This window comes from Mus caroli, chromosome 9 (genome assembly GCF_900094665.2).
Source record: "Mus caroli chromosome 9, CAROLI_EIJ_v1.1, whole genome shotgun sequence".
In the NCBI taxonomy this organism is placed as follows: domain Eukaryota; kingdom Metazoa; phylum Chordata; class Mammalia; order Rodentia; family Muridae; genus Mus; species Mus caroli.
Window position 1 is genome coordinate 91521052 of NC_034578.1, and position 16808 is coordinate 91537859.

At 36.6% G+C, this 16808-nt stretch overlaps 1 protein-coding gene and 1 pseudogene across 1 annotated transcript in view; both read left to right on the plus strand.

Annotated features, from left to right (window-relative positions):
* Positions 1-16808, plus strand: part of Atr (ATR serine/threonine kinase) — a 92243-nt gene that overhangs the window by 58823 nt on the left and 16612 nt on the right. Inside the window, exons 29-34 of the mRNA XM_029481984.1 lie at positions 2049-2140; positions 2371-2548; positions 3357-3536; positions 4446-4605; positions 8921-9100; positions 13910-14052. Coding sequence (XP_029337844.1) covers positions 2049-2140; positions 2371-2548; positions 3357-3536; positions 4446-4605; positions 8921-9100; positions 13910-14052 — 933 coding nt within the window. The remainder of the gene's footprint in view (positions 1-2048; positions 2141-2370; positions 2549-3356; positions 3537-4445; positions 4606-8920; positions 9101-13909; positions 14053-16808) is intronic.
* On the plus strand, positions 16186-16364 carry LOC115032078 (annotated as a pseudogene).

Here is a 16808-nt window from a genome sequence, read left to right on the forward strand (position 1 = left end):
TGTAGACCAGGCTGGCCTCGAACTCAGAAATCCGCCTGCCTCTGCCTCCCGAGTGCTGGGATTAAAGGCGTGCGCCACCACGCCCGGCTTATTTGTAGATCTTTAAAACTAAATGTTATTAAGTTATTTGTCCTATTTTGTAATTTTGCTATAAAAAGACCAAGGAGGACATTTAAGGATATTGGTCCTAATCTAGCTTTGCTACTTTGTTCGTTTTTTTAGTGTTGTTTGTGTTTTAATAATATGGGTATACAAACTACCTTTATGTGATGTTATTAGATAAGGGATCATTATTTTTTATATATATAAAATATATATATTAAATATATATACACACATATATACATATATATATGTATATATACATAATTTGAATATTGGGTATAAGCCAGATTCCTTATCCAGAATTATATACTTAAAAAAACTGAAAGGCTAGCTGCTTCTGTGCACTCAGAATCCAAAGTATCACTGTTTATCTAGTGTCATCCTAAGTAGAGTCCTTAGAGGAAAATCGCCCACTAACTGGGGATGGGTGACTATTAGTTTCTTTTTCTATTGCTGTGATAAAACATTGACTGAAACCAACTTGGAGAGAAGAAGGTTTTTATTTTGGCTTACAAGTTACCGTTCATCATCAAAGGAAGCCAAGGCAGGAACTCAAGGAAGGAATTCAAGAAGGAATAAAAGAAAAGAACATGGAAGAACATTGCCCCTAGTTACTACCAGTCTCATATTTACCTAACTTTCTTATGCTGGACAGACCCACCGGCCCAAGAATAATACCACCCTTAGTGCAGTGGGCACTCCTACAGCAATTAGCAATCAAAAAAAAAAAAAAAAAAAAAAAAAAAAAAAAAAACAATGCCCACATACATAGCCACAAGCCAATCTGAGGCAGTTTCTCACTTGAGGTTCCCTGTCCTCAAGTGTGTCAAATTGACAACTAAAGGAACCAGGACAGTGGCACTACCTGTATTAGTTCCTTGGGAGGTTGAGACAAAAGGATGACATAATAAGCCTAGGACTTTGGGGCCAGCTTTGCTAACATAGCAAGGCCACCTTTTAAGAAATAGACAGGAAGGAGGAGGAAAGAAAGGGGGAAGGAGAGGAAAAGAAAGAATTATTACTGATTTTGCAAATCAGAAATTCATGAATAACTGAAAATAGGCTAAGTAAACATATATATGGTAGACTGTTGATTTTTTTTTTTATATTTTGTAAGTAACTTTCTTAAATCTCTCTATTGGATGCCTGTGCAGGTCCCAACTGTCCATGGCCCATACCAAAAATCTCAGGGTTTTTTGGAAGTGCTTTCCTTTGCCTTAAATTAGTTCTCTTTTGTTTGATCTTGTTTTAAGTTAAACATAAAGATAATTTTATAGAGAACTGGTTATTACTGGGCAATTAACCCTTTTCTAATATATGCCAAAATTCATTGTGTCACAAAAAAATCATTTTTAAAAATATCTATCAGAAATAATTAGTGGAGGGCTAGCAAAATGCTCATTGGGTAAAGGCATCTGATGCCAAATCTTACTGAGCTGGGCTCAGTCTCAGTAACTCACGTGGTAGAAGAAATGAATCCGCACCCAGTAATTTGATTGTTTACCTTCATGTGTGTCCTGTGATACATATTCATAAGCACAGTAAATAAATGAATAAATGGATGAATGAATAAATATATGTTTGTTTAGGGAGTTTTTGTTCAGTTGGTTGCTTGGTTGGTATTTTTGTAACAGAGTCTTGCTATGTATCCCTGATGGCCTCAAACTCATAAAAATACACCTGTTCCTTCCTCTCTGAGTGCTGGGATTAAGGGTTATGCTGTNGTGCCTGGCTTAACTTTTAAAATATTAGTGGAAAGTGTTCTTCAGCAACAAAAGACTAAAATCTTTTTGGTTGTTTTGGGTAATTACTTTGTGTCATACTATGACATACAATATAAATGTCACAGCAGTAAATAAGTAAAATATCTAAACCTATAAAAGTATAAATGCTGCTTGAAATGTAAATAGATTAGAATGTGGTTGATATGCTTCTTTTAATAGGTCTGAATGGACAGATGAATTAAACACATACAGGGTTGAAGCAGCTTGGAAACTGTCACAGTGGGATTTGGTGGAAAANTATTTAGCAGCAGGTAAAGTTACTTATTAACATGTTAGCAGTTTTTCATTGCTATAAATATTCCAATTTAGATAGTTAGCAAATTCCCAATTATTTTGGCTCATTTTATGATTGTCTCTGTTTAGTTGTTTGAAGTAGAACAGAACCATCTGTTGAGTATTTTTTCTGACTCTCTTATAAAGTGTAGCAAAGCCAGCTGCTCCTGGACCCTCTCATCACGGCATTTCTTGACTTGTTTTTCAGACGGGAAATCCACAACATGGAGTGTCAGACTAGGACAGTTACTGTTATCAGCTAAAAAGAGAGACACCACAACTTTCTATGACACACTGAAACTAGTGAGAGCAGAACAAATCGTACCTCTCTCAGCTGCCAGCTTTGAAAGAGGCTCCTACCAACGAGGCTATGAGTTTATTGTCAGGTATTTTGGGGATACCACTTTTATGTTTCTCCTTTATATATGTCACCTAGGACAATTTTTACATGTAAATAATCTCATAATGTTTTTGGTATATTGCTTAACAATACAAATTGGCTCTTTCATTCTTTTTTAAATATCCTAACATACTCTCCTTTAAGTCTATTTATTCACTTGAGGAAAAATGGTAAAAATAAATGCTATAATTGAAGTACTATAAGTTTAAAAGCCAAATACAGTTCTTTGTTAGAATTTATTATATTTTGTATGATCTTCAATATTACCTTAGTGAAACCAGAAATTGGATCACTGAATTTAATTTCATTCTGTAGCTACTCAGCTATGTTTTTGTGCCTTAAACACTGAGTCATAGACAGATAGTATGACTATCATGGCTTCTATCACCTAGATAAAATTAGCTATCACTTTACAGGTCTGTTTTTTACTGTATTTACTATATCAGGCCCTCTTACATTACTACCAGTGCTATGTAAATATTTCATATTCATTTATAGTGAATAAATATTTTATTTTCATGTTGGCAGTAAAGTTTAATTCTCATACATTTGAATTTAGTTTTTATATATCCTTCAGTTTAACAAGAAATCAGGGATGACATCAAGGTACTGAATGATTTAGTGTAAATACACTGTTGTTTACACTTAAGTTTAATCATATAAAAGTTGCCGTTTATATACCAAAAAAGTGTTAAAAGTTTACTTTTTCATAGCTGATCTAAAATGCATACTTAATATCTGAGGTTAATAAGANTGAATATTGTAATATTTTAACATGTTCTGTCTGTCTTCAGATTACACATGTTGTGTGAGTTGGAACACAGCCTCAAACCGCTTTTTCACAAGTCTGCAGGTGACAGTTGTAATGAAGACTCTCTGAACTGGGCAGCTCGCCTTGAAATGACCCAGAATTCCTATAGAGCCAAGGAGCCTATCCTGGCCCTCCGGAGGGCTTTATTAAGTCTCAACAAAAGGTTGTTCATACTACTTTAAAAAGTCAGTTNTCTTAAATTTAATATATGTTAATACTTTCTTGGAAAGTGTTTTTTGTTCTACATCTACATTTTCTGTTTTTAGTTCTGGGAATTCATCACATAGTTGAAACATACCTAGACCATAATAATCATTTTTACTAAGGACTGGAGAGATTGCTCAGTCCTTGGTTAAGAACACTTGCTGCTCTTTCAGAAGACAGGGTTAGGTTCCAAGCACCCACATGGTGGTTTACAACCATCTGTAACTCCAGTTCCAAGGGATCGGATACCCTCTTCTGGCCCCCATAGGTACCAGGCACACATATAGTGCACATATATATAAACAGACAAAATACTTATATGCATAAAAGTAAATAAGTAAAACATTTTAAGATAAACTGAAATTTTAAAATGTTTTAAAAAAGATCTAAAGAATCTGTTTTATAGCCAAGCATGATATTTCATGCCTATAATCTCAGTATTCAAGCATCTGACAGAGGAGACACTTCTTAGATGTCCATTGAGCCTTCATAGAAGACCTGTGTAAAATATATGTGTGTATTTTATCTTCAAATTTTTTTAAATGTAACTAACAAACATATCTTGGGAGGTGAATACCAACACAAGTCAAGAATAAGGTCTTATGCAAGGATAAGGTTAAGTGGAATACCTGCCTGTCAAGTAGACTTTGGGTTTGATTCTTGATACCAAAAAAAAAAAAAAGACAACAACAAAAAAGAATAAAGCCCAGATAGACTTTAAGACACAAATGGAACAGTTTGTTTGTTGTTGCTTTACAAAGTAAGAATTGAAATAGTACACTGACAACGTTCTATGTTGGGAAGAGCTGTGTAAGTTATTGAATATACTTACAAACATTACTTTTCTATGTTTTGCTACATTTTTTAGGCCGGATTACAATGAAATGGTTGGAGAATGCTGGCTACAGAGTGCCAGGGTAGCTAGAAAGGCTGGCCATCATCAGACAGCCTACAATGCTCTCCTTAATGCTGGAGAGTCACGACTTGCTGAACTGTATGTGGAGAGGGCAAAGTGGCTGTGGTCCAAGGTATTGGCCAAGGGAACCTCATCAGAAAATGTTCTGTTGGAATTGTACATGTCTACCAAAATCCAGCTGGGAAATCCTTAGTCCAGATTCAGAACTCTTTTTCTGTCACTTGTCTTCATTCTCTACTGTAGTCTAGGTAGAAAGGCTGCTGCTGCTGCTGTTGCTGCTTCTTTTAGATTTATTTTTATTCATTTTATATATATATGAGTACACTGTTGCTCTCCTCAGACACACCAGAAGAGGGCATCAGATCCCATTATAGATAGATGGTTGTGAGCCACCATGTGGTTGCTCGGAATTGAACTCTGGACCTCTGGAAGAGCAGTCAGAGCTCTTAACTGCTAAGCTATCTCTCCGGCCCTGAAGACTGCTTCTTATAATCTGTAGTCCTCAAATAAAATACCTATTTTAAGTTTTATGGTAATGTTCTCTCAGTTTTCATCTGCCCTACATATTTCTGAGGAAAATGTCCAATTCTCACTACATTTCACTTTCTGGAGGTATATAGGATGTATGTAGTAAGTCCTCAGTATGCACTGCATAAATGATTATCGCACCTTCTCACTTAGTGACTTGGGGAAGAAACACTTGTGTGTGGACATGTCAGTGTTACGTGTCATCACCTGTCAGGGAAGACTAAGCTGCAGAACACACTCCAAGCCTCCAGATCCCAGCAGTAGAAATAGGAGCTTTTTAAATATAGGAACTACTTACTAATTTTAAGTTTCATAGTTAAGTGGTAATTACTAGTTTAGAGTTAATAGTAGGCACAGCCTGTTTTGCAGTTACCATTTTGTAGCTCTATGTAATGCCATATGTGATGGTAGGAACTTAGTGATGATTATTAGAGGATATGGGAGGTGTTTTCTAGACCGATTGGGAAAGTAGTAATCGAGCCTGTGTTAGATGATACCAGTGTTTNTATTGCTAAACTCCATCTGCTCAGAAGGCAGTTCATTACTTAATAATACCTATTTCTATTTTCACATTGCTTCTTTTTCTAACAAGCCACATTTCCATCCCCTTATCTAGAACAAATCTGGGCTTTTATCTTCAACTCTTCCTGAACCTGTACATCCACATCCAGTTTTAGGCTAAGTCTTTGCTGTTTAATTTTAGAAATGGTTTTTGAATCATCTCTCTTTTTCCTCCTATTTTAATTAATGCCATTATTTTCAGCAACTAACAATACACAGCCTTCCTAAGGATCTCACAATTTCTCTGTTTACATTACTATAGTCTGTAACCTTTCCAGAATGCACTTGGAAACATTCTGCTTCTTTAAAAGAGTAAACTCTTCTAAATAGTCTTCATACATTTTGGATTAAGTGTGAACTCTTGGAAATACACAAGTCCGTTTCTGGTTGAGTGCTGTCCCATCCCTTCAGCTTCATTTTTCCCCGTCTCACAGATGCTTTATTTAAGCTTCACCTAAAATGAGACTGCAGCTGCTACTGAAACATATTGGGATTATATCCAAGTAAGCTCATTGTAAATTGAAAAATACGTTAAAGTCAGAAGTACATTTATATCCCAAACCTAACAAACACTGAAGCTTGGCCCCAGTGTTAAATTAGTCCCCTTCTTCAGCTTGGCTTTCCATCACCTGAGATCAGCCTGTGGCTGAAAATATTAAATGGAAATCTCAGAAATGATCCATAAACTTTACCACTGTAGTGATCAATTTTAAAAATATTTAAATAACTCACTACAGTGTTTTAATCTTTTATTGTACTTTATTCATAAATTCAACACCATGGATATATATATTTGAGGGGAAAACCCCAGCATCTGTGGGATTTCTACTATTCATAGTTTGAGGCATCCACTGGTAGTCTTGGAATATATCTTTTGCAAATAAGGAGAATTTGCATACTGATAAGTATCAATTGTTTACTTTTATCAGTATGTAGACTGGCATCTGNGGCTCACTACCATTGACCAGAAACTGCTTGATCATAGATNGTAATTTAAAGTATTGTTTCTGCTTGATGTGATAGTATAGGCCTGAGATTATAGTACTCAGAGAAGAAAAATCAAGGGCAGTCTGATCTAGATAAGAAATGTTATGCCAACTAGGATCATATAGTGACCACATTCCAAACCCTCAAGCATCAAAACTATGTGTTTCTTCTAAGGCTAGAGAAATGGCTGGTCATTAAGAGTATTTGTTTTGGGGGCTGGAGAGGTGGCTCAGCNGTTACAAATACTGACTGCTCTTCTAGAGGTCCTAAGTGCAGTTCCCAGCAACCACATCATGGCTCACAACCATCTGTAATAGGATCCAGTGCCCTCTCCTGGTGTGTTTGAAGACAGCTACAGTGTACTCACATACATTAAAAATAATTATATATATGTCATAGCATATATTATTATATTTTAGTCCCAGCATCCACATGAAGTGGCTGAAACCCACCTGTAACTCTAGATCCAGGGGATCTGACACCCTCTTCTGGCCTTTGAGTACATGTATACACATATGTNGCACACACACTCAGGCCCACACTTGTATATTTGTACACATAGAATAAAGCTAAAATGCCATTTACTAAATTGCATGCCAGAAAAATTGACCAGATTAAGAATTTTTTTCTGTGTAAGATCAAAATCAGATTTTTTTTTTCCTTTCTTGACTACTGATGGATTATTCACACCCCCTCCTCCTTTTTGGATTTTCAAGACTGTTTCTTTGTGTGTCCTATATGGACCAGACTAGTCTTGAACTCATAGAGATCCACCAGGCTCTGCTCCCCAAGTGTTTCCTGCTCTCTTATTTATCTGTGTCTTTAAATAGATTTGGGGAACTTTCTTTATCCCTATGTTTATATATTATAACACTCAAACATGTTGGTGTTTTGTGTTTGTTTCCTCAATTGATTGTGAACTTGTTTTATTTTATTCTCTTTGTTTGGTTGCTTGGTTCTGTTTTGTTGAGACAAGATCTAACTGTAGCAAAGGCTGACCTTGAACTTGTGATCCTCCTACCTGCATCTTCTGAGGAGTACAAATACTATAGGCATATATCATCACATCCAATTAACTATGAACTTTTTAAGCCAAAGATTTAATTTACGGTTCATTGTTATTCCAGATCATCTATCTATCAATCTATCTATATCTATATATCTATCTATCTATCTATCTATCTATATATATATATATATATATATCTTCAGTTCCCGGTACTTTAATTTTAAAATGAATGAGTAAACAGTTGAATGATTAAAGAGTTCTACATGAAATGAATCAGTGCTTCCTTATCTTTTGTTTGTTTGTAACTAGATATTTTCTTTATTTACATTTCAAATGTTATTCCCTTTTCTAGTTTTCCCTCCAAAAACCTCCTATCCTCTCCCCCTCCCCCTGCTCCCCAACTCACCACTCCCATTTCCTGGGCCAGGCATTCCCCTATACTGGGGCATAGAACATTCACAGGACCAAGGGCCTCTCCTCCCATTGATGACCAACTAGGCCATCCTCTGCTACATATGCAGCTAGAACCATGAGTTTCTCCATGTGTTTTCTTTGATTGGTGGTTTAGTTCCAGGGAGCTCTGGAGTTACTGGTTAGTTCATATTGTTGTTCTTCCTAGGGGCCTGCAGACCCCTTCAGCTTTTTGGGTACTTTCTCTAACTCTTTCATTGGGGACCTTGTCCTCAGTCTAATGGTTAACTATGAGCATCCACTTCTGTATTAGTCAGGCACTGGCAGAGCCTCTCAGGAGAGACAGCTATATCAGTCTCCTGTCAGAAAGCTCTTGTTGGCATCTACATCTGTCTGGGTTTGGTGGTTGTTTATGGGATGGATCCCCAAGTGGGGCAGTTTCTGGATGATCATGCCTTCAGTCTCTGCTCTGAACTTTGTCTCTGTAACTCCTTCTATGGGTATTTTGTTCCCCCTTCTAAGGATTGAAGTATCCACACTTTGGCTTTCCTTCTTCTTGAGTTTCATGTGTTTTGCAAATTGTATCTTGGGTATTCTGAGCTTCTGGGCTAATATCCACTTATCAGTGAGTGCATATCATGTATGTTCTTTTGTGGTTGGGTTACCTCATTTAGTCCAGATCCATCCGTTTGTCTAAGAATTTCATGAATTTATTGTCTTATCTTTAATATGGAGTGGTAGATAAACTTGAATTTACAAGTGAATTTGTTGAGACAAGGTTTCTCAGTGTGGTCTGGTGGCCTCAAACTCAGAGATTTGTCTGCCTCTGCCTCTGCCTCCAGAATGCTTGGATTAAAGATGTGTGCCTGCACAGCCTGGCTAAGGATCTATTTTTAAATTAAAGATGTATTAATTGACTTTTCCTTTTTAGGGTGATGTTCACCAGGCGCTTATTGTTCTTCAAAAGGGCGTGGAATTATGTTTTCCTGAAAATAAGTCCCCATCTGAGAGTAAGCACATGCTAATCCATGGCCGGGCCACACTGCTAGTTGGCCGCTTTATGGAAGAAACGGCTAACTTTGAAAGCAACGCAGTGATGAAGAAATACAAGGTAAGTATGTGTGTAATGTAAACCACTGGTTTTTCTTTTAATGGATTAAATGAATTTTTAAATCTATATTGAAGTGTATATGTGTAATAGTACTCAGGACAACTGACTTTTTCATAAATAAAGTTTATAAGTATATGGAATTATCACAAATGAATATATGCATGAAACCACCACCCCAGGTTAGAAATTGTTGCACAGTGAATCTACTTCTGAGACCAACTACCAAATCCTGAAATAGTATAGTCAGTACGCTATAGCACCCACCTTTCACCGAAGTAACAATCTTATGTTCCTATACAAAGTAACCACATCTGAGCCATTTAATGAACTTGCTATATACTCAAAGATGACCTTGAAATTCTGATCCTCCTGCCTAACATAAGTGCTATGGTTAGAGTCATGCACCATTATGCCCTGTTTAATCCACAGCTGAGACTTAAACTCAGAATCTTGTCCATGTTAGACAAACACTTTACCAACTGAGCAACATCCCCAGCCCATGGAATTTCTTTATAAAAAATAATGTAACATCTCTACCAGGTATTAAATTTTACAAGATAAAATTATAAAAGACAAACATCCCAATAATGTGTAGAAAGAAACAGAAATGCAAATTCAAAAATACCTATTTTATTATAAAAATTTGCTGCAGATGGACCTCACTTGGGTCCTCGATCCATGGGCGAAACTCAGGGTTCCTGTTACAGGCAGACAAGGAGTTGGCGAGAAATGACAAACAAATACGAACACAGAGTGATTGCTGTATCTGAATGTAATTTGTCAAATTGAGCATCAAACTTTTAATACAGAAGAAAATAAGGAAGTTAGGTGACACATCAGTCAAGGTACAATGAGGTTACCAGATGCTTAATGACTCGTACATAAAACAGAAGAATGCAAACACAAAGACTGGCAGGAACTGGGCAATAAAACAACTGAGACAAAGTCAGCTCTATCTAAGGTCAGCCATATTCTTAGAAGCCAGGCGTGAGGTCTTTACACTCCCTGGGCAAGGGCTTTCATGCCCAAGTCATGGTTCTAATTAGGGAGTTCCNCTCTAGCTAACCTTCTCATGANTAATGCAATATTCTAAAACCACAGCCCAATCCACTTCCTAAACCATTGTAAATTCCTGTATATGGGAGTGACTTGGCTTTTATTCTAAGTCATAGTGTGGGGGGACTTTCTACTATTAAGTAATGTAGTCTGTGAGTGGAGGTGTCTAAGAACAGAGGGGTGTCAGATCCCCTTGAGCTGAGGTTATAAGTGGTTGTGAGCCCCCTTGGGTGCTGGGGACCATGCACTACAGGAGCAGCAAGTGCTTTTAGCCTTGAGCCATCTTCCCCCGCCCCGCCCCCCCTTTAAAAAGCTTTCTTAAAATACAAAATGAAACCATGCACCCAGTCTACAAGTAACTAATGCCTGGACCACTAGAAATCTGTGTGAGGAAAAGATAATCTTTTAGCTAATCTAATTAGCTAAATTTACTTCGAAGTGGGTTTAATATGCCTGAACTGAGAAACTAAACTTATAAACTTAAATAAAAGAAACAGAAGGAAATCTTTTTTACCTTAGTTTAAGCAGAATTTTCTTAGATTTAAAAAAAAAAAAAAAAAGCTTTAACCAAAAAGAAAGCCTTATAAGTTGGAGACCCATGAAAGTTAAAGTCTACTGTAGAAAAACACTGTCAACAAAGTAAAAGGGATGGCGTTGACTAGGGAAAAATACACTGTCTCTGTACCAGCATATTTTTATGCAAATTTTAAAGAACTCAGGACAAATAACTCAAAACCTGGAATAGACACTTCTTAAAGAATACATACAAATGGATAAAAGGCAGGCACATGAAAACACGTTTAATGACATTAATTAGCAGTAAGGTACAAATTAAAATCACAGTGAGGTAACCACTTGAAAGTCTAGAATGACTAAAGTCTAAAAGGCTAGCAAACCCTTATTGTGACAACTGGGTCCCTTCTCGTGGTTGGTAGCAGTCTAAAATGTAACATACACATACTATAATACCAGCCATTCTGCCTCTAGGTATGTATTTATATACATAATTTTATATACTTAAGGTACATAGTTGATATGAAAATTATACCTCAGAAAAAGAGATGTGATTTTTCAAAAAGTAGAGCTTAGGGAGCTGGGAGAAGGCTCAGCAGTTAAAGTGCTTGCTGCTCTAGTATGAAACCTGGAGTTGGGATTCCCAGAAACCTGTGTGCATGCTGGGAGCAGTTCGCCTGTAATTCCACCCCAGGGAGGGCAAGCTACCTATCAGTGCTAGCCATATTGGCAAACTCTTAGTTTGACTGAGAGATTCTGCCTCAGTTAATAAGATGGATNAGCAATTGAGGATGGTCCCAGAAATAAAGTTCTGGCCTTCACCTGTACCCACACACAGGCACTCTCATGCATATACATTTATACACCACATACACATAAGAGAAATGGAAAAAGAAAGCATAAAGTAAGAAATACCATTTAGGATAGCATCAAAATATAAAGTACTGGGGTTGTCAGTTAAGCTCAGTGGGAGAAGGCCCTGGGTTCAGTCCTCAGCTCTGAAAAACAGAAAGAAAAAAATCAAAAACAAAAGAAGTATAAAGTACCCAGGATTAAGTTGCTCAAAATTCTGTGAAACCTATACAGGTTATTCAATATCAAGTGGTTAGCCCTGAATACATACATACAATCTGAACAGGTTATATGTATGCCCTTAGAAATTGTGTGTGTGTGTGTGTGTGCATGTCTACATATGTATACAACAACAGTTAATGAAAATAAGGCTATGAATTTTAAAGAGACCAAGGAGTATATGAGAGGGTTTGGAAAGGGAAATGATGTAATTATAAGCTAAAAAAAAATTTAAAAGCCTTTAAAGGAAAGAAATTCTAAAATATTATTGGGTGAGTTTNTATTTATTTATTTCTATGTGATTGGGTCTTTTGCCTGCATATATATCTGTGCACTATATGTATGTACCTGGTGCCACTAGCAGCCAGATAGTGCCCTAGACCTGGAGTTACAGTTAATTGTGAACTGTCATATGGATACTGGGAATTGAACCTGAGTTTTTTGGGAGAGCAGCCAATGCTCTTAATCACTGAGCCATCTCTCCAGCCCTTGTATGCAATTGGATGTAGCACAGCTTTGAATGAGAAGACTTGATAATCTAAAGATGTTATTTCACAAAAAAATGACCAGTAAGTTTGATGCAGTCTTCATCAAATACTAATATTTAAAAGCTATGTGGAAATGCAAAGGATGGTAATAACCAAGAGATTTTGTCTCTCTGATTTCTTAAAATTTTTAATTTTTAGTTTTAATTAATCATAAACCTAAAAAAAGTAGCATTGTGAATTCCTGTATCCTTCATTAGGTTCTCCAACTTTATTAATTTGTACAGTCATAGTTCTATTTTCAGAAAATTTACCTCTTTTGTTAATGTCTTTTGGGTCTAGAATGCATTTCAGGATCCTATACAGTATTAGCCATCATCATTTTTATTATTAGTTAGTTCAAGATACCTTTATAGTGAATGTAGGTAGAAAACAGATGGCAAATTAGAGATAATTAANAGTGTAATAAATGACTATGTTAAAGAAAATTAACAGAGGATGGTGACTCAATAGCATTTCTAGATCTGAAGGAACAAGATGCAAGAGCATTTACTGGGCTAAAGGATTATTATTATAGGAAGGAGTAATAGACCACACCCAAACTTGGAAGCAGGAAGAAGACCAGAGAATATGACAACCTTGACCTCACTCCTATTCTCTAATTTCCCAGACCTGATTAGAAGCTAGAGGGTGAATGGGCTCAATAATTGAAATTAGCAGAATTGCATCCCTAAGTGGGATAGAAAAGCTATAGAGTAGTAAGTATATCGGTTGAAAAAAAAAAATCAGAGACTAGCCAGCAAACATATAAAGACCTATAAAGGTTTTATAATTAAAATACTATATTCACATGCAGTTAGATAAACCAGAAGAACAGAACAAAGCTCAGACAGGCTATAGATTATTATAAGATACTAAAAAATAATCTTCAAGTCATGGTGCTATGTCATTTAAACATTTTACAGGATGGGGGGCAGGGGTTAGTGATCCCTTTGTATCATAAACAAATCAACTGTTAGTATAAGTTGGAATTTCCTTTTTAGGGTGGGGTTGGCAGTTGAAATCAAATCTTGCCTTGTATTTCTGGCTGGCTTGGTACTTACTTAGTCAGCTCATGACACTTTTGAAAACCTCAGCAACCTTAGTGCAACATGNTGAGACATGTCTATAAACAAACTAGTAACACTAAGCGTAGGAGAAACTGTAATTTTATAAGAGGCTAATATTCATGAATATAATCTGATCTATCATGTCTGCATAGGTTATATGNGAGAATGTTCTTTTTTGAGGTGGGGTTTGGTTTCTGATTCTTTTGGGGGGGGGGAGTTGGATTTGTATGTGTTATTTTTGACAGGATTTTACTGTGTATCCCAGATTAGCCTGGAACTCACTTTGCATATGTATCCCAGAGTTGTCTCAAACTTACCGAAATCCTACTTCCTCAGCTTCCTGGGTGCTAGAATTATAGGTGTTGCTGCCACACCTGACAAGCATGATTATCAGCATCGTACATTTGAGCGAGCTTATTGTTCGGACCGAATACTATCTATCAAACCAAAGTAACACGCAGTAACTTAAATTTGCTATGTGATGCAAACTCTTGATTTTTAATAACCTATTAGTTTTTTATGCCCCAGCCAAGGGTAAAATTTGCTTATATATGTGACATATGTCTTTTTTATAGGATGTGACCTTGTTTCTGCCAGAGTGGGAAGATGGACATTTCTACCTTGCCAAGTACTATGACAAATTGATGCCGATGGTAACAGATAACAAAATGGAAAAGCAAGGTGATCTCATCCGATATATAGTTTTACATTTTGGAAGGTAAGTATAAGAACTTCATGTTTGAGATTAAAAATGGATGAATGTTATCACACATCATGGCATACTCAGGGTGTTTTCTGTTTTACCATGTGTGATGGTTTGTATATCCTTGGACCAGGGAGTGGCATCATTTGGAGGTGTGGCCTTGTTGGAATAGGTGTGACCTGGTTGGAATGGGTTTGTCACTGTGNGTGTGGGCATAAGATCCTCACCCTAGTTGCCTGGAAGTCAGTCTTCCACTAGCAGCCTTTGGATGAAGACGTAGAACTCTCAGCTTTACCTGTGCCATGCCTGCCTGGATACTGCCATGCTCCCACCTTGATGATAATAGACTGAATCTCTGAACCTGTAGGCCAGCCTTAATTAAATGTTGTTTTTTTAAGACGTGCCTTGGTCATGGTGTCTGTTCACAGCAGTAAAACCCTAACTAAAACACCATGCTTGGATTCATTCTACAGTTGTAATTAGAGAAAATATTTTTCTTTCTTTTTCCTAATGTTTAATTTATCTTTATTTTATGTGTATTAGTGTTTGACTATTTGCCTGCATGTGTGTATACCATGTGCATGTGTAGTACTCTTGGAAGCCAGAAGAGGGCATTAGATTTCCCTGGAACTGGGTTAGAGTTAGGAACTACCTTGTAGGTGTTGGTAACTAAGCTGAGGTCCTCTGTAAGAGCAGCCAGAACTAAGCTATCTCCAATCCCAGAATATTTTTCTTCATACAATTTTTTCCTTAGTCTTAAAAAATGTCTTTTGTAAATAAGGCTGCTATGAACATAGTGGAGCATGTGTCCTTCTTACCGGTTGGAACATCTTCTGGATATTTGCCCAGGAGAGGTATTGCTGGATCCTCCGGTAGTACTATGTCCAATTTTCTGAGGAACCACCAGACTGATTTCCAGAGTGGTTGTACAAGCTTGCANTCCCACCAACAATGGAGGAGTGTTCCTCTTTCTCCACATCCTCGCCAGCATCTGCTGTCACCTGAATTTTTGATCTTAGCCATTCTGACTGGTGTGAGGTGGAATCTCAGGGTTGTTTTGATTTCCATTTCTCTGATGATTCAGGATGTTGATTTTTTTCAGGTGCTTCTCAGCCCTTCGGTATTTCTCAGTTGAGAATTCTTTGTTAAGCTCTGTACCCCATTTTTAATGGGGTTATTTGAATTTCTGGAGTCCAGCTTCTTGAGCTCTTTGTATATATTGGATATTAGTTCCCTATCAGATTTAGGATTGGTAAAAATCCTTTCCCAATCTGTTGGTGGTCTTTTTGTCTTATTGATGGTGTCTTTAGCCTTACAGAAGCTTTGCAATTTTATGAGGTCCCATTTATCGATTCTTGGTCTTAAAAGCACAGCCATTTTAATTTTAATTTTTTACTCTTCGTATATATGGCCCCTTAGTATATCACTTCTTAAATCACACTTCTAAGAAGGAAGGTATTTTACATTTTTTTCTGTCTTTTGGTTGTTATTGTTTTTGTTGTTGATGGGGATTTTGTTTGTGATAAGTTCTTGCCTATATAGCCCAAGCTGTTCTCTCAGTCTTAGCTTCCTAAATGATGGGATTATTAAATGTATAGTACTACTCTCAGCTTCTACAGCATACTTATAGCTGTGATACTGTAAAGTTTGGATTTTTGTACTAGTATTTAAGGGTTTTATTATCAGATTTCCTTGCTTTATTTTATATGTGTTTTGCCTGTATGTATGTATGTATGTATGTATGAATATGTACCATGTATGTGCTTGGTGCCTATGAAGGTCAGTAGAGGGCATCGGATCCTCTGGAAACTGGAGTAATAATGAATGATAATAAACCACTATGTAGATGCTAGAAATCCTAGGTCCTCTGCAAGAGCAACAAGTGCTCTGAAGCACTGCACCATCTCTCCAGCCCCTATATTTATATTTTCATAAGAGTAAAAATTAGCTGTTAAGTTATATTCACTTGAATACCTGAATGTACATTAAATAATTATGTTACTACTGCTTTAGTGTGAATGTCCTCAAAAGTAGTTTAATTATATTTAATGAAACCTTAAATATATAAAACATTTAGATAATAGTTTGTAATAGAACTTGTGTGTAGATATAAAAATGAATGATACAAATATTTAAAAGAAAAAAAAAAAACTTGCCTGGCAGGGAAGTTATCATGATTACAAAGACTGAGGATCAGGGGGATAGTTTTTTGTACGCTGAGCTTAGCCATTATACTCTAGCTGTGCTGTCACATGTGGCTTTTCCAAATGAGGGAAAGCCACTTCATAATTTGTGGTAGTGATGGTTTGCATTCACACTTTTCCCTGGGAATGGATGGAGATGTATATGCACCATACCAGAAGCAAAGCAGACACATGTAAAGGTTATATATTTTGAGAAAGTCTGTGATAAAAACTCAAGTTTCTGGCTTCAGGATTATAAACATGTATCTCTTTCTGCATCATCTGTAAGGGGGAAAATATGAAGAAAAATATAGAAATGAAATCTCTCAGAAATAGCATTANGCTTACTACCATAGAATACAAACTGAGGTCCAGATTCTAAGGACCATTTGCAAGAAGTATTAAAAAGTCCTTTGACGCCCTCCAGGTCCATCCATTTGCCTAGGAATTTCATAAATTCATTCTTTTTAATACCTGGAGGGCATCATCCTGAGTGAGGTAACCCAATCACAAAAGAACTCGCACAATATGTACTCACTGATAAGTGGATATTAGCCCAGAAATTTAGAATACCCAAGATATAAGATA